General features: G+C 49.8%; 1 protein-coding gene across 1 annotated transcript in view; it reads right to left on the bottom strand.

Moving 5' to 3' along the window:
• Nucleotides 1-18340, bottom strand: part of NCAPH2 (non-SMC condensin II complex subunit H2) — a 228765-nt gene that overhangs the window by 182267 nt on the left and 28158 nt on the right. Inside the window, exons 3-5 of the mRNA XM_075345425.1 lie at nt 16548-16649; nt 9244-9299; nt 6813-6894 (exon numbers count right to left, since the gene is read on the bottom strand). Coding sequence (XP_075201540.1) covers nt 6813-6894; nt 9244-9299; nt 16548-16649 — 240 coding nt within the window. The remainder of the gene's footprint in view (nt 1-6812; nt 6895-9243; nt 9300-16547; nt 16650-18340) is intronic.

Genomic DNA, 18340 nt, shown 5'->3' with positions numbered 1-18340 from the left:
AGATACACCGCTCCCCACCCTGATAGGCTCGCATCCGTCGTGACCACTGCCCAGGACGGGGGAAGGAATGACTTTCCCTGTGACAATGAGGTGGGGAGAAGCCACCAACGCAGAGAGTCCTTGGCAGTCTGAGAGAGGGAGACAGTCCTGTCGAGGGACGTCGATTTCCCGTCCCATTGGCGTAGAATGTCCCATTGTAGAGGGCGCAGATGAAACTGCGCGAACGGGACTGCCTCCATTGCTGCTACCATCTTTCCTAGGAAATGCATGAGGCGCCTCAGTGAGTGCGACTGGCTCTGAAGGAGAGATTGCACTCCAGTCCGTAGCGAGCACTGCTTGTCCAGTGGAAGCTTCACTATCGCTGAGAGAGTATGAAACTCCATGCCAAGATAAGTCAGAGATTGGGTCGGGGTTAGATGAGACTTTGGAAAGTTGATAATCCACCCGAAACTCTGGAGAGTGTCTAGTGCCACCTTCAGACTGTGTTGGCATGCCTCTTGAGAGGGTGCCTTTATAAGCAGGTCGTCTAGATACGGAATGACCGAGTGACCCTGCGAGTGCAGAACAGCTACTACTGCTGCCATGACCTTGGTGAAGACCCGGGGGGCTGTTGCCAGACCGAAAGGTAACGCTACGAACTGCAGGTGTTCGTCGTGTATGACGAAGCGTAGGAAACGCTGATGCTCTGGTGCGATCGGCACGTGGAGATACGCATCTTTGATATCTATTGATGCTAGAAAATCTCCTTGAGACATTGAGGCTATGACGGAGCGTAGGGATTCCATCCGGAACCTCCTGATTTTTACGTGTCTGTTGAGCAACTTTAGATCCAGGACGGGCCGATACGATCCGTCCTTTTTTGGGACCACAAACAGATTGGAGTAAAAACCGTGACCTTGTTCCTGAAGAGGGACGGAGGTCACCACTCCTTCCGCTTTTAGAGCGGCCACCGCCTGCAACAGAGCATCGGCTCGGTCTGGTGGGGGAGAAGTTCTGAAGAAACGAGTTGGCGGACGAGAACTGAACTCTATCCTGTACCCGTGAGACAGAATATCCCTCACCCAACGGTCTTTGACGTGTGACAGCCAGATGTCGCCAAAGTGGGAAAGCCTCCCACCGACCGCGGGTGCGGGAATCGGAGACCTCAAGTCAGGAGGACGCCGTCTTGGCAACGGTTCCTCCGGCTGCTCTTTTTGGGCGTGACTGAGACCTCCAAGAATCTGAGCGTCTCTGGTCCTTTTGAGTCTTTTTTGACGAGGTGAATTGGGACCTGCCCGGTCCTCGAAAGGACCGAGAACCAGACTGACCCTTCCTCTGTTGGGGTCTGTTTTGTCTGTGTTGCGGTAAGGATGAGTCCTTACCCTTGGAGTGTTTGATGATTTCATCCAAACGCTCTCCAAACAATCGGTCACGAGAAAAAGGCAAATTGGTTAAGCACTTCTTGGAATGAGAATCTGCTTTCCAATGTCTCAACCACAGGGCCCTACGCAAAACAACGGAGTTGGCTGACGCCACTGCCGTGCGGCTTGTAGCGTCAAGAACAGCATTAATCGCGTACGACGCGAATGCCGCCATTTGCGAGGTCAATGGCGCTACCTGCGGGGCAAATGCACGTGTGACGGAGTCAACTCGCGCAAGCCCGGCTGAGATAGCTTGGAGTGCCCATACGGCTGCAAAAGAAGGCGCCAATGACGCTCCAATCGCTTCATAGATGGATTTCAGCCAGAGCTCCATCTGCCTGTCAGTGGCATCTTTAAGTGCCGCTCCATCTTCAACTGCAACCAAGGATCTAGCTGCAAGCCTGGAAATTGGAGGATCCACTTTTGGACACTGGGTCCAACCCTTGACCACCTCAGGGGGAAAAGGATAGCGTGTATCTTTAAGCCGTTTAGGAAAACGCCTTTCAGGATAAGCGTGGGGTTTCTGGATTGCGTCTCTAAAGTCAGCGTGGTCCAGAAAAGTGCTTAAAGTACGCTTAGGGTATCTGAAATGGATTCTCTCGTGCTGCGAAGCTGACTCCTCCACAAGAGGAGCTGGTGGGGAAATATTTAACATCTTATTGATGTTAAATATAAGATCATTAACTATGGCGTCACCATCTGGTGTATCTAGATTGAGAGCGGTCCCAGGATCAGAATCCTGATCAGTTACGTCCGCCTCATCACCCATAGATTCATCTCGCTGGGATCCTGACCATTGAGATGAATGTGAAGGCCCGTCATAGCGAGCCCGCTTAGGCTGCCCGGGGCCATCGTCCGAGTCAGAGTCTTCACCCTGAGGTGTATATGCCCGTCCCGGAGCTTGGAGCTGAGGGGGACCAGGGGGCAATGATTGCACAGTGTCCGTGGCCTGAAGTACAGGCCTAGCTCGCAATGTGTCAAGAATTTGTGACATAGTGAGAGACATTCTGTCAGCAAAAGCTGCAAACTCAGTTCCTGTCACCTGGACAGCATTCACAGGTGGTACACCCTGGGTCACGTCCAGCAGAGGTCCCGACTGTGCAAGCGCCGCAGGGGCCGAGCACTGCACACAATGGGGGTCCGTGGAGCCTGCCGGTAGAAAAGTCCCACATGCGGTGCAGGAAGCATATAATGTCTGTGCCTTGGCACCCTTGCGTTTTACGGACGACATGCTGCTGGCTCTCTGCAATGTGAGAGAGTCTATAGCCAAAGGGCGACCAGCGCTATGCAATACAAAGTATTTGTAGCAACAAAATACTAAGAATAGTACTGGCACAAGAGGGGGTGAGCCCTGAGGGCTGCTTACCGCCCGCTGAATAGCGGGTAAGAGGCTGCAGATTCCTTGTCTGGGTCTCCCCGGCTCCCCTCTGCAGCTCAGCGTGTCAGCAGGAATGGCTGCCGGCGTCTGTGGAGAGGGGCGGTCCGTGGGAGTTCCCAAACAAAAGTGCGGGAAACAGTGTCCCCTCTGTGCCGATTGGGAGGGCTGGAGTATGTAAAAACGACTCCAGCCCTCAACGCTGATGCACTGGCCAGCGTCCCGCCCCTCTCCTGACTGGCAGGTCTGGGGGCGGGAACGGACGGAAGCAGGCCGCAAAAGCCGGGGACTCGAGTTATCAGCGCGGCCGCCGTAAAAGCGCGGGCCGCGCTGAAGTCCCCGGCGCACCACAAGTGCCAGCCGCGCCGCAGTCCCAGCGGCCGGCATGACCTATTCCTAAACGTGGCCAGCGTCCCGCCCCTCTCCTGACTGGCAGGTCCGGGGGCGGGAACGAACGGAAGCAGGCCGCAAAAGCCGGGGACTCGAGTTATCAGCGCGGCCGCCGTAAAAGCGCGGGCCGCGCTGAAGTCCCCGGCGCACCACAAGTGCCAGCCGCGCCGCAGTCCCAGCGGCCGGCGCGACCGATTCCTGGAAGTGTGCCTGCTTCAGCTAAGCTGAATGAGGCCATGGCACAAGCGCCGTAGCGCAGATGTCCCCCGGCGCACTACAACACCCAGCATGCTGCGGTGTGAGCGCCAAATGCACGGGGACACAGAGTACCTTGAGGAAGCAGGGCCATGTCCCTGATGTACTCCGCTCCATCCAGCATCTTCTCCAGGGGCTGTAGATGGAGCCCGGTCTCAGTGCCTGGAGACCAGTAAATCCCACTTCACCCAGAGCCCTGTAAAAAGGGATGGGGAAGGAATCAGCATGTGGGCTCCTGCCGCCGTACCCGCAATGGGTACCTCAACCTTACAAACACCTCCGACATACAGTGGGGTGAGAAGGGAGCATGCTGGGGACACTATATGTGTCCTCTTTTCTTCCATCCGACATAGTCAGCAGCTGCTGCTGACTAAAAACAATGGAGCTATGCGTGCGTGTCTGACCTCCTTGCGCACAAAGCTAAAACTGAGGAATCTGTACTCCTACGGGAGGGTGTATAGCCAGAAGGGGAGGGGCCTTACACTTTTAAGTGTAGTTCTTTGTGCGGCCTCCAGAGGGCAGTAGCTATACACCCACTGTCTGGGTCTCCCAATTAGGAGCGAAAAAGAAAGTAATCTCTTGAGTCTCTTCAAGTCCAGAATAGGTCTGACCAGAGCTCCCTTTTTGGGAACTGTCCACAGGTTGGTACTAGTATCATCGGAAAATGTTCCGCTTCTGGAATGGGAACAATGACTCCTTGTAGCTGAAGGTTATGGATGGCTTGGAAGAAGGTGAGTGTGCGAGATCAGACCTTTGGAAAGGAGTAAGGAAAAAACCTGTTTGGGAGCACGAACACAAATTCAATCTTGCAAACCAGATACCACCTCCCTGACCTATGCATCATTCAGGAGTCATCCATATCATCTCGATGAAGGAAAGACATTCACCCACCCAAGGTGAAACTTTACGCAGTGGAAGATCTAGAAGTGGAGAGTTTTGTTGCTCTGGGACAGGCATGACAGGAAGGCTTAGGCTTGAACAAGGCCTGCCTGGAGTTGGAGAGTTGAAAGGACTTTGCTGCCTCTGTGAGTAGAGCGAAACGTCTGGCTACAGGGCTGAAAGATTTCACGGTTCTGAAGCAGCAGAGAACTCTTGTATCTACCGGGAGCATCCTTGATTATCTCTCCTCTAGGTACTTTCCAAAAAGTCTTTCCCCTGTGAAGGGGAGTCCAGTAAGGGCCTTCTTCAGCAAACTGGGATCTAAGCCAAGTGGGGCACCAAACAGCCACAGAAATAACTGTAGTGCAGGCCGCCAGCTGTGATGGCCAAATCATAAAAAATTCAGAGATACACAGCAGTCAAGAGAGAGGTCAAGATGATTCTCCTTAAGGAAAACAAAAAAAAAAAAACTCTGGTGCTGACATTTAAGGCAGGACATACAGCTCTTACTAACACTGGAGGCTGCAAAAGGATGGATGGAAGGTAAGGCCCAATGAGCGAAGTCCTCAAATGCATCTATAAATTGTGGGCATGGTATACAGAACTTGTGCCAGGACATAGTATGGGCATCCCAGTAAAAAAGAAGAAATCACAGAGCATTCGCTGTGCTCTCTGTAGTAATTTGCGAGATTTTGGAAACCTAGACATACTATCTTAGCATATGTAGGATTAGGGGGCAAGAAATAAACAACAAGTAAACTATTTAGAGCTGCAGCTAGCTTCACAAAAGTGGGAGAGTACAACAATAAAAACTACATGTACACAAAAAAGCAGCTGGCCCTTCTTCAGGCATTATTTACTTGCATCACCAAAAATGACCTAGCAGATTCCCTTTAACTACACTTAGCCTTCCAAAACGCCTCATGTATATCTGTGTGATCTGTCTCAGTAAGGCTGCTTTCACACTACGTTTTTTTAACATGCGTCATGAACGTTTTTTTGCTGTAAAAGCGGATCCTGCTTTTACAGCAAAAAAAACGCATGCAAACGCAAGTGTTATTTTGCAGGATCCTGTCACTAAGTTTATGGGCGGGCATTGGAGTCATGTGATCGGGAGTGAGGGGAACTGAATGTGATAGACTGGGAGCCGACTTCGAAGGCTCGTAACCAAGGTAAACATCGGTTAACTTGCTTGGATACCCGATGTTTACGTTGGTTACGAGCATCCGCAGGTGCTAGGAGCCGGGCTGCCTGCTCCCTGCACACGTAACCAACGTAAATATCGGGTAACTAAAAGAAGCGCTTTGCTTGGTTACCCGATATTTATCTTGGTTACGAGTGTCCGCAGCTCTCAGGCAGGGGAGAGAGGAGAGGGAGAGGGGGAGAGGGGGAGAGGGAGAGGGGGAGAGAGGGAAAGGGGAAGAGGGGGATAGGGGGAGAGGGACAGAGGGACAGAGGGACAGAGGGGGAGAGGGACAGAGGGACAGAGGGGGAGAGGGACAGAGGGACAGAGGGGGAGAGGGACAGAGGGACAGAGGGGGAGAGGGACAGAGGGACAGAGAGGGAGAGGGACAGAGGGGCAGAGGGGGAGAGGGGGAAAGGGGGAGAGGGTAGAGGGGGAGAGGGTAGAGGGGGAGAGGGTAGAGGGGGGAGAGGGGGAGAGGGAGACGGAGAGGAAGGGAAAGAGAGGGACTGATCACGCGAGGCTGGTTTCTGGGCATGCTCAGTAGAGCAAGCAGGATCCTGTCTATCAGCATGCCAGCGTTCACATGCAGTATAGTCAGGATCCAGCAATTTGCAGTATTTGGACGCAGCTTGAAAAATGTTAAAAAACTGCAACTCGCTGGATCCTCACTATAACGCACGCAAACGCAGATGAACGCATGTAGATGCGAGTCCATTGCAAATGCATTGAAATGAAAACGCATTTGCACTGGATCAGTTTTTGCGTTAAAAAAACGTTCAGGACGCATGTTAAAAAAAAACCGTAGTGTGAAAGCAGCCTTAGGCACCTGAGAGAAATGAACCAGTTTGTTTCTATACAGTGCAGAGAGTACACCAGCACAGCATGGCAATGAAGAACAACAGCTTATTTTTTCATTGACAGACATATACCACTTATTTTTTTTGTGGGAAAAGCTGTAGTTTTGCATAACACCATTCATCTTGCCATATAATATACTGAAAAATGGGTTGGATGAAATGGTTGAAAAAAAAAAAAAAAATTGCAATTCTACCAAATTGCAGTGGTGTCTAAATAGTTAACAGCCATGGCCAGCGCTCCATTAGAAGTCAGATGCCAGTTATGCACTATAACCAGCATCAACTCACATGTGGAGGGAGCTCAGTTCTCAGTTCCACACATTCTGACCCTTTTCCAGGATATGAAGTCACGTCTTAATGAAGGAAAAGGCTACTAAAGAGCTTGACCTGTGATAGATCCTCTTTATCAGGAGCGCACTATGCTACCTGTAAACATAGTAATTCAATATTTCTCCACGTACAACTCTTACCTCTTCCTCATCATTTTGGTTTGAAAAGTTAGCATCTTTGTCCACTCCATCTTCTCCAACAGAGGCTGGCTGCTTATCCTTCCTAAATAAAACATGACAGTTATATGTAAAAATAAAAACCTAAAAATAGGGTGGTGTGCCATATATACGTATATCCAGTAAAAGGTTTCCTTTTTTTTCTTTTAAATCAGGTTCATTTTTATTAATCAACGAAAAACACAGCATATATAACAGTCCCTTCCCCTGCAAGAACAATTTGGGAAAAGGGATAAGACCGTCTTCAGTCATCCAAACAACATTGAAATTCTACAGTAAAATACACAGTGCACCTGCAGCTCACACCCATCATCAATACATGTCAGAGGGAGATGATTCCTTTTGGTGTACTCCCCACAACCTAAATACTCCACGTCTTCCCCAACCACCATATGTGTGTCATAAATATAGAGGAACACCCTAGTCCAGTAATTAACCAGTGATAAGGAGAAGGACCTGGTCCCCCATACTATCTTGAAACAGTGCCGGTGAGGGAAGACCCGGAGTATCCAACCATGGCCCCCAAATCTTATAGAATTTTTTCAGCGTGTTTCTTTTAAAGGTACACCCCCCTCTGCAACCAAAGTATAGCGTTTGCTCTCTCCCTAAGGTCCCCTATGGCCGGAGGAGCCGGGTCCAGCCAGTGGTCTAGGCTGTCGGAGATCCTGTCAGTTGGCCCTGGCTCCCATGAACCACCTCTGTGCGTGGGTAAGCTTCATCCCTTTGGCCCAAACCTTTTATGCGGTACCGGGACTGGTCACCTTATTTGATTGCACTTTATGCATAATTGCACTTTACTCTGACCTTATTGCCTGCATATCTCTTTCTACTATATGCGTATGTCTTTTGGCCCTGGTGATATCCTTACCCATGTGTGTACCCTAATTGCATGTATCATATTCTATATATTTTTACATCTAGCACAGGCATTTTAGACTGATTTTTTAGTCAATTTTCTATTGGTAATAACCCTGTGGTTCACGGGATCCTTGTGTTTGATCCCCATCTATTGCTTTCCTTATGTGCTTTTACGATTTCGTTACATTTAAATACAATAAAATAATTTTCATTGCACCTAAAAGCTCCCCTTTGTTTTTGTTTCTAATTGTATTTGGAGTGTGCGGTCTCCTGGTCATTCTGGGGGCCTACTCTTGCCCTTCTTCAGTATAAAAGGTACTGAGACATTAAGGCGAGGCCATGCGGCTTTTTTGTTGGATATGTATGTAGAAAAATATAGTGGGTTTTTGTTTTTTGTTTTAAATAAAGTCATTCTCGTATCTTCCATTTTTAAAAATGTGTTTGAGTAGGCAGGCTTCATTGGTGGTACATACATCATTCTTGCATTGTTAGTACCGGTGTGTGAGCTTTATGGAAGTAGCAAAGAATGGAAGTAGACAGTTAGACCAATATATTCTAGTTCCATTTCATTGGTTAAACTAAATTAATGGGGTTGTCCGCTACTCAACTATTTCTCAATCACGTTTTTTCCCAAGTAAAATAATAAGGCTGAGGCCAGACAGGGATTAGTGCAAGTCCTTGCATGACACTCAGCTCACGCTCGCCATACAACAGGAGCCTAGTGTCATGTGACTGTGGTCAGATCGTGCAATCAGACCACAGCTGCGGAGGGGAGGGAGGGATTTATCTCCCCATCTCCTCCGTTGCCGGCTGATGCGAGAATCGCACTACACTTGCGTTACACCGATGTAATGCGAGTTTTATGCGATGCTTCTCTCGCCCCATAGACTAGAATGGCTGCGAGTTAAACAGGATCGCATTGCATCCACAGCATGCTGCAATTGTTTTCTCAGTCCGATTAGGGCTGAGAAAAAAAAATAGCGCATGGGAGGAGGCCCTATAGAGTAACATGGGTCCGGGTGGAACGTGATTTTTTTATCGCATTCCACTCACTCCGTATTACTTGCCGTGTGTGCTGACCCTCATACCTATACACATCTTTGGTACTGACACAGTTGCACTGGTTACAATACTGGCTCTCCTGGTAATCGTATTAGATTGGCTGGAGGGATCACGTGCTGTAACAATTAGTGGGCGCTTCACTGTCCCCTCCTTCAAATTAGACTTCCACAGAAAATCAGAGCTGTGGCTGCCTTCTCACTTCCTCTGGATGTCTTATTTGTCTGAAGAAGGGGACAGTGAATCGCCCGCTGTGATTGGTCACAGGGTTCACATAACAATGTCACACAATCCCTGGAAGAGCCAGTGCCGAATCGAGGAACGGCACCGGCACCAGATGCTATTATAGGTCTTCTTTTACTAGGGGAAAACATACTGATTTACAAAGGGCTGTCAAGAGTAGTGGACATTCCCTTTAAACACCGGTCTGGCTTCAAATACTATACAGTAAGTGTAATGTGAAAACATAGATACATACTTTTTATTGGATATATAATCCAAGGCTTGATAAACCAAAGTGTACAGATACTCCACCTGTATACAGGAAATAAAAGCAAATGAGACAGTATAGATTAGTATTAGAGCGCAGTCCGGTTTACTAGATGAAAAGAAGGGAATTTTGTTTACTTACCGTAAATTCCTTTTCTTCTAGCTCCAATTGGGAGACCCAGACAATTGGGTGTATAGGCTATGCCTCCGGAGGCCGCACAAAGTATTACACTCAAAAGTGTAAAGCCCCTCCCCTTCTGCCTATACACCCCCCGTGCTCCCACGGGCTCCTCAGTTTTGGTGCAAAAGCAAGAAGGAGGAAAAAAATTATAAACTGGTTTAAAGTAAATTCAATCCGAAGGAATATCGGAGAACTGAAACCATTCAACATGAACAACATGTGTACACAAAAAAACAGGGGCGGGTGCTGGGTCTCCCAATTGGAGCTAGAAGAAAAGGAATTTACGGTAAGTAAACAAAGTTCCCTTCTTCTTTGTCGCTCCATTGGGAGACCCAGACAATTGGGACGTCCAAAAGCAGTCCCTGGGTGGGTAAATAATACCTCATAATAGAGCCGTAACGGCTCCGTCCTACAGGTGGGCAACCGCCGCCTGAAGGACTCGCCTACCTAGGCTGGCATCCGCCGAAGCATAGGTATGCACCTGATAGTGTTTCGTGAAAGTGTGCAGGCTCGACCAGGTAGCCGCCTGACACACCTGTTGAGCCGTAGCCTGGTGCCTCAAAGCCCAGGACGCACCCACGGCTCTGGTAGAATGGGCCTTCAGCCCTGAGGGAACCGGAAGCCTAGCAGAACGGTAAGCTTCGAGAATTGGTTCCTTGATCCTCCGAGCCAGGGTTGATTTGGAAGCCTGTGACTCTTTACGCTGGCCGGCGACAAGGACAAAGAGTGCATCCGAGCGGCGCAGGGGCGCCGTACGAGAAATGTAGAGTCTGAGTGCTCTCACCAGATCTAACAAGTGCAAATCCTTTTCACATTGGTGAATTGGATGAGGGCAAAAAGAGGGTAAGGAGATATCCTGATTGAGATGAAAAGGGGATACCACCTTAGGTAAAAATTCCGGAACCGGACGCAGAACCACCTTGTCCTGGTGAAACACCAGGAAAGGAGCTTTGCATGACAATGCTGCCAGCTCAGACACTCTCCGAAGTGAAGTGACTGCTACTTCCTAGCCTGTCTCATAGTGGCAATGACCTCTTGAGATAATCCTGAAGACGCTAAGATCCAGGACTCAATGGCCACACAGTCAGGTTGGGGGGCGCAGAATTCAGATGGAAAAACGGCCTTTGAGACAGCAAGTCTGGTCGGTCTGGTAGTGCCCACGGTTGGCCGACCGTGAGATGCCACCGATCCGGGTACCACGACCTCCTCGGCCAGTCTGGAGCGACGAGGATGGCGCGGCGGCAGTCGGTCCTGATCTTGCGTAACACTCTGGGCAACAGTGCCAGCGGAGGAAACACATAAGGGAGTTGAAACTGCGACCAATCCTGAACTAAGGCGTCTGCCGCCAGAGCTCTGTGATCTTGAGAACGTGCCATGAATGCCGTGACCTTGTTGTTGTGCCGTGACGCCATTAGGTCGACGTCCGGCATCCCCCAGCGGCAACAGATCTCCTGAAACACGTCCGGGTGAAGGGACCATTCCCCTGCGTCCATGCCCTGGCGACTGAGAAAATCTGCTTCCCAGTTTTCCACGCCCGGGATGTGAACTGCGGAGATGGTGGAGGCCGTGGCTTCCACCTACATCAAAATCCGCCGGACCTCCTGGAAGGCTTGCCGACTGCGTGTTCATCATTGGTGGTTGATGTAAGCCACCGCTGTGGAGTTGTCCGAATGAATTCGGATCTGCTTGCCTTCCAGCCACTGCTGGAACGCTTTTAGGGCTAGATACACTGCCCTGATCTCCAGAACATTGATCTGAAGTGAGGACTCTTGCCGAGTCCACGTACCCTGAGCCCTGTGGTGGAGAAAAACTGCTCCCCACCCTGACAGACTCGCGTCCGTCGTGACCACCGCCCAGGATGGGGGTAGGAAGGATTTCCTCTTCGATAATGAAGTGGGATGAAGCCACCACCGAAGGGAAGCTTTGGTTGCCTGAGAGAGGGAGACGTTCCTGTCGAGGGACGTCGGCTTCCTGTCCCATTTGCGTAGGATGTCCCATTGAAGAGGACGCCTCCATTGCTGCCACCATCTTCCCCAGGAAGTGCATGAGGCGCCTCAAGGGGTGTGATTGACCTTGAAGGAGAGATTGCACCCCCGTCTGCAGTGAGCGCTGCTTGTTCAGCGGAAGCTTCACTATCGCTGAGAGGGTATGAAACTCCATGCCAAGATATGCCAGCGATTGGGCCGGTGTCAGATTTGACTTTGGAAAATTGATGATCCACCCGAAACTCTGGAGAGTCTCCAGAGTCGCGGTGAGGCTGTGCTGGCATGCCTCTTGAGAGAGAGCCTTGGCCAGCAGATCGTCTAAGTAAGGGATCACCGAGTGACCCTGAGAGTGGAGGACCGCAACTACTGCAGCCATGGCCTTGGTGAAAACCCGTGGGGCTGTCGCCAGGCCGAACGGCAGTGCCACGAACTGCAGGTGTTCGTCTCCTATGGCGAAGCGCAGGAAGCGCTGATGCTCTGGAGCAATCGGTACGTGGAGATAAGCATCTTTGATATCGATCGATGCAAGAAAATCTCCTTGGGACATTGAGGCGATGACGGAGCGGAGGGATTCCATCCGGAACCGCCTGGTCTTTACGTGTTTGTTGAGCAGTTTTAGGTCCAGGACAGGACGGAAAGACCCGTCCTCCTTTGGAACCACAAACAGGTTGGAGTAAAAACCGTGACCCTGTTGCTGAAGAGGAACAGGGACCACCACTCCTTCTGTCTTCAGAGTGCCCAGCTCCTGCAGAAGAGCATCGGCTCGCTCGGGAGGCGGAGATGTTCTGAAAAATCGAGTCGGAGGACGAGAGCCGAACTCTATCCTGTAACCGTGAGACAGAATGTCTCTGACTTAGACCGCCATGGATCGGAGTTCCTCTGATCCTTCTGAGGCCTTTTGTACGAGGAGAATTGGGACCTGCCCGCACCCCGAAAGGACCGAAACCTCGACTGTCCCCTCCTCTGTTGGGGTAATTTTGGTTTGGCCTGGGGTAAGGATGTTTCCTTTCCCATGGATTGTTTGATGATTTCATCCAGCCTCTCACCAAACAAACGGTCGCCAGAAAATGGCAAACCGGTTAAGCACTTTTTGGAAGCCGAATCTGCCTTCCATTCCCGTAGCCACAAGGCTCTGCGTATTGCCACCGAATTGTCAGCTGCAACCGCCGTAGGCTCGCAGAGTCCAGGACAGCATTAATAGCGTAGGACGCAAATGCCGACGTTTGAGAAGTTATGGACGCCACTTGCGGCGCAGACGTACGTGTGAGTGCGTCAATTTGCGCTTGACCTGCTGCAATAGCTTGGAGTGCCCATACGGCTGCGAATGCTGGAGCAAAAGACGCGCCGATAGCTTCATAGATGGATTTCAACCAGAGCTCCATCTGTCTGTCAGTGGCATCCTTGAGTGAAGCCCCATCTTCAACAGCAACTATGGATCTAGCCGCCAGTCTGGAGATTGGAGGATCCACCTTGGGACACTGAGTCCCGCCCTTGACCACGTCCGGGGGGAAGGGATAACGTGTATCCTTAAGGCGCTTGGAAAAAACGCTTATCTGGACAAACTCGCTATTTCTGGACTGTCTCTCTGAAGTCGGAGTGATCCAGAAACATACTCGTTGTACGCTTGGGGAACCTGAAACGGGATTTCTCCTGCTGAGAGGCTGACTCCTCCACTGGAGGAGCCGAGGGAGAAATATCCAACATTTGATGTATGGACGCGATAAGATCATTCACTATGGCGTCACCATCAGAAGTATCAAGGTTGAGAGCGGCCTCAGGATCCGAATCCTGATCAGCTACCTCCGCTTCATCATACAGAGAGTCCTCCTTCTGAGACCCTGAACAATGTGATGAGGTCGAGGGGATTCCCCAGCGAGCTCGCTTAGGCGGTCTGGGGCTGCGGTCCGTGTCAGAGACCTCACCCTGGGATCTATGAGACACCCCGGGGGAACATTGTTGTTCCAACTGAGGGGAACTAGGGGGCAATGATTCCACAGTGCCCATGGTCTGAGATACCGGTCTGGACTGCAAAGCTTCTAGAATCTTAGCTATAGTTTCAGAAAGTCTGTCAGTAAAAACTGCAAACTCCGTCCCTGTCATCTGGACAGTGTTAGCTGGTGGTTCCCCTTGGGCCCCCCTTAGCAGAGGCTCTGGCTGAGCAAGTGCCACAGGGGCCGAGCAGTGCACACAATGAGGGTCAGTGGAACCTGCCGGTAGCGAGGTCGTACATGCGGCGCAGGCAGCATAGTAAGCCTGTGTTTTGGCACCCCTGCCTCTTGTGGGTGCCATGCTGTTGTCTCCTCTGAGCAACACAATAGGGTATATAGCCAGAAATCCACCGTGCACCATACAGTGTAAAGTATAGCCTATAAACATATAATCTATAATTATACTTCTGCACAAGTGGGGCCAGCACCTCAGGTGCTGATTACCGCCCGCTTAAAGCGGTTGTGTGGCCACCAGCATCCCTGCCTGGGTCCCCCAGAGCTTGTCTCCCCTCTGCAGCGTCAGGGGAGCTGACAGGAATGGCTGCCGGCGTCCTGAGGAGAGGAGGGAGCCGTGGGCGTGACCCAGAAAGTGCGGGAACTGGTGCCCCACTGTGCACAGTGAGGGGGGTGGAGTATGCAAAGCATGCTCCAGCCCTCAGTGCTGCCGTCCTGTACAGCGTCCCGCCCTTCACCTGACTGGCAGGGCTGGGGGCGGGAAGAAAAAGAGACTAGGCCGCAAAAGCCGGGGACTCGAGTTATAAGCGCGGCCGCCGTATAAGCGCGGTCGGCGTGGAAGTCCCCGGCGCACTAACAGTCCCAGCCGCGCCGCAGTGATAACAATGGCAGCGGCGGTCAGCGCGGCAGTCCCCATACACTAACACACTCAGCGACGCTGCAGTGTGTAATGGCACAAACGCAGTCAGCGCCGCGGTCCCCGGTGCACTAGCACACCCAGCAATGCTGGAGTGTTGCTGTGCGCGGTCCCCACGGGGACACAGAGTACCTCAAAGTAGCAGGGCCATGTCCCTGAACGATACTCGGCTCCTATCCAGCAGAGTCCTCAGGAGCTGTGGATGGAGCACGGTCTCATGTGCCTGGAGACCGATAGGATCCCACTTCACCCAGAGCCCTAAGGGGGATGGGGAAGGAAAACAGCATGTGGGCTCCAGCCTCCGTACCCGCAATGGATACCTCAACCTTAACAACACCGCCGACAAGAGTGGGGTGAGAAGGGAGCATGCTGGGGGCCCTGTTATGGGCCCTCTTTTCTTCCATCCGACATAGTCAGCAGCTGCTGCTGACTAAGCAGTGGAGCTATGCGTGCATGTCTGCCTCTTTCGCACAAAGCAAAAAACTGAGGAGCCCGTGGGAGCACGGGGGGTGTATAGGCAGAAGGGGAGGGGCTTTACACTTTTAGTGTAATACTTTGTGCGGCCTCCGGAGGCATAGCCTATACACCCAATTGTCTGGGTCTCCCAATGGAGCGACAAAGAAAGAGTATTATTGTGATGGATAAAAAGTAATTCTGAGTGCACCTTTAAATAAATAAATGGGGGAAAAAAAAAAAAAGTGTAGTTATCACGTCATTACAAAGTGTAACTTCCCCATTATAATGCTATTTAATGCTTATCAGCCGCTCAGACTGCGCGTGTACACAGGACACCATTTCTGCATGGTTATGCATATGTGCATTCTGTTGGGCGTTTTTTTTAAGTACTTTTCAAGTACGTTCCAGATAGAGTTCAACTGAAAAAGACAATGTCTGCATATACAATAAAAAAGGTGCTGCCCCTTAGAAATACTTATAATACCGTATATTATAATTAGTCCATGCTTTATATAGAAAGCATTTGGAGAGCGCGCATTCACTGCAGCCTCTTGGACATATTGGGCAGCTCTTACTTCTTCAGATTAGTGAACTGCAAATTTTAGGTGGCTTAAAATGCAATTTAAATTTTTGACATCATAAAAAGAGCGGAGCGGTGATTCTGGGGAACTATAATTCCAAAGCAGCTGTATATGGTACAGTGCTTAAAGGCTGTATGTATGGAAGCAACGTCTCAAGTCATCTGTTCTTTTTTTTTTTTTTGGGGGGGGGGGGGGGGGGGTGTTCTAGAGGTGGTGCTCCAGATTTGGGATTACAGTCTGCAGGCACTCTGGGACTGCAGATTTGTGAATTGAAGCCTCACTGTGCATACAGTCAGGATTCTCCAGTACTAGCGCCAGGAGGGCATGTGACCGCAGGTATGCAATTTGCAGACTAGACATGTGCTGTCTCTTGCAATACAAGTGAATCAAACAAGGCTGGACACGTCTAGTTGTAATGTGGCCAAAAGTAGGCAAATCGTATGCTTGAGGTCACATCACTGCCCATTCCCAGCCCTGATGAATCTTGACTGTGCGCACTGTGAGGATTAACAAGTCTGCAGTCACAGACTGCCTGCAGACTGTAACCACAAGCCTGAACAACCCCTTCAAACCTAGCAGAAAAGCACAGCAAGACTATGCTATCCAACTAGACAAAAAGCAACAGTACAGAGTCATGACACCAGAGAGAACACAACTTTACATTATAGCTTGGGAGATGTACACATTCTTACTCACCTCTTTTATGCCTTTGTGATGCAGCGACAATGCTCTCATTGGACTCCCAGCCTTGTTTACAACTGGCCAGCATGTGCCCTTTGCCGTACAACTGTCACTGGGATCCATTATGACAATAGTACAGCATTAGGCTGGTTTCACACATCCGGCTTTTCGCCGGTTTGCCGGATTCGGCGCATACCAGTACAGTGTATACAGTACAATGGCAGCGCGACAAGCGCCGATCACATGCTGTCATGTGACCGGAGCATGTGACTCGGAAGTTGCAGCGCTGCCATTGAACTGTATACACTGTACTGGCGTGCGCCGAATCCGAAAAATCGCCGAAAATCCAGATGTGTGAAACTGGCCTAAACTGTCAGCAATGGTCACATACAAACACTTGGGGAGGACGCAAAGGAGCATTGGCACTGCATTGCCAACTATAAGAAGAGGCGACTATAGATCCTTTGTCATTTTCAGCTAGTGATAACATTTTTATTTGTTGGATTATCCATTATAGTACAGAATACACAAAAAAAAAAAGACAACTTACTTTTTTACTGTAAATACATGCTGATCCTTGAATGAGGAGAGCAGCTTCTGCAAAGTTCATGGTGGTTTTACCTCCATCGAAAGATATACAGATCTGATCCAACTATAGAAAAAAAATATATATTTTAAGCCTTCAACTTAAATCCATTCGAAAAATTGCAACCCTCAAACCCACATTCAAGAAGTTTATTAATTCTTTAGGGGGCTTCAGGAGGAAATAATGCAATGCACAAGGAAAAAAATTGTACTTTTTCCCCCTGATATGCCTGAACAGGGGAGGTCTCCCTACAAGTGACCTCATTTTGGAAAATAAATCACTCAAGGAGTGTATCTATATGTCTGGTGAGCATCTTGAACCTCCAGGTGCTTCACAGAATTGACAGTGAGCATATTATACCACAGATGTGCCACAAAATGTTATACTATTGGGTAATGAAGAAAAAATAATTACATTTTTACCACTAAAATGTTGTTTTAACCCCAGATTTCCAATTTACACAAGGGGAATAGGTAAAAAGGCCCCATAATAAAGTTACACAATTTCTCCTGAACGTGGGAATATCCCACATGACTGTACAGTAGTGTATGGCCGCACCACAGGGCTCGGGAGGAAAGGAGTGCTATTTGATTTTTGGAGCACAGATTTTTCTAGAATAATTTGCAGAGCCCCAAAGTGCCAGAAAAGCAGAAACCCCTTCAAGTGACCACATTTTGGAAATTACAGCCCTATGGGAGTTCATCTATGGGTGTAGTGACAATTTAGTCTCCGGAAAATACCCATGGTGTCAAACAGAGTGAATGCAGCAGAAATAAAAATTGCAAATAAGTCCTTGTCGTGCCCAGTACATTGTAGTGCCCGTATATTGTGCCCAACTCATGCTTCTGCACACCTGCACCCTGTAAATTAAGCGGTCTTCCTCACTACAACAATACCAAATGTGTGGATGTTAACTGTGGTTTAGGGGATGTGCGCACGTGTGCGTATTGCATGCAGTTACGCTGCGTTCTGCACCGCAGCGTAACTGCATGCGTCCTGCGTCTATGGAGATTGTGCAGGAGCCGTGCACACGTGGCATATTAGAACGCAGCGATTCGGCTGCTGCCCGAATCGGTGCGTTCTAAAGTGACATGTCACTTCTTTCGTGCGGTTTGCATGCTGTCTATAGGGAGAGGCAGCATGCAGAGCGCACGTTCTCTGCCGGCACCATGCGCTTCAGAACGCAGCTGTTCAGCTGCACTCTGAAGCGGACCTTTTCTGTGCGGTGCAGAGCGCACAAGTGGGCACATAGCCTTAGGCACATTATGGGGGTCAGAAGGGAGGGGGGCATTTGGATTTGGAAGTGTAGATTTTGCTGGATTTCTTTTTTGGGGGAGCCACAGAGCATGTCCAGAGCCTTTGTGCTACCAGTAACGTGGAAGCACCCTATATTTCCATTAACAGATGATGAACCTGAGTGGGGACTTTTTGTGTTTTTGTGGGTTGAGTTGAATGCTGCTTGGTGACACACATTTATCTTGTGCTTTATACTATGCACTTATATTGGGGTTTCCATCTACATCTCCAAAATATGTGATTCAGGTGAAACCCCCCCTATTGATCCATTCACTATAATGAGACAGCAGGGTAACTCAGAACTCTGTTCAGCAGCGTCTGTCTTTTCAAAGGTGAACAAAACTGTTCTTATTTCACTTTCGTGAATGTCTAAAAAGATGTGTAAAATGACGGATACCGCAGGACCACAGGCCAGATGGGAGATCAAAGTGACTCCCTCTGCCTCAGTGAATTTTCCATTG

Source organism: Anomaloglossus baeobatrachus, chromosome 4 (assembly GCF_048569485.1).
Source record: "Anomaloglossus baeobatrachus isolate aAnoBae1 chromosome 4, aAnoBae1.hap1, whole genome shotgun sequence".
NCBI classification, from domain to species: Eukaryota; Metazoa; Chordata; class Amphibia; order Anura; family Aromobatidae; genus Anomaloglossus; species Anomaloglossus baeobatrachus.
Note: the sequence above shows the minus strand (reverse complement) of the source record. Positions and strands in the feature narration are given on the sequence as shown.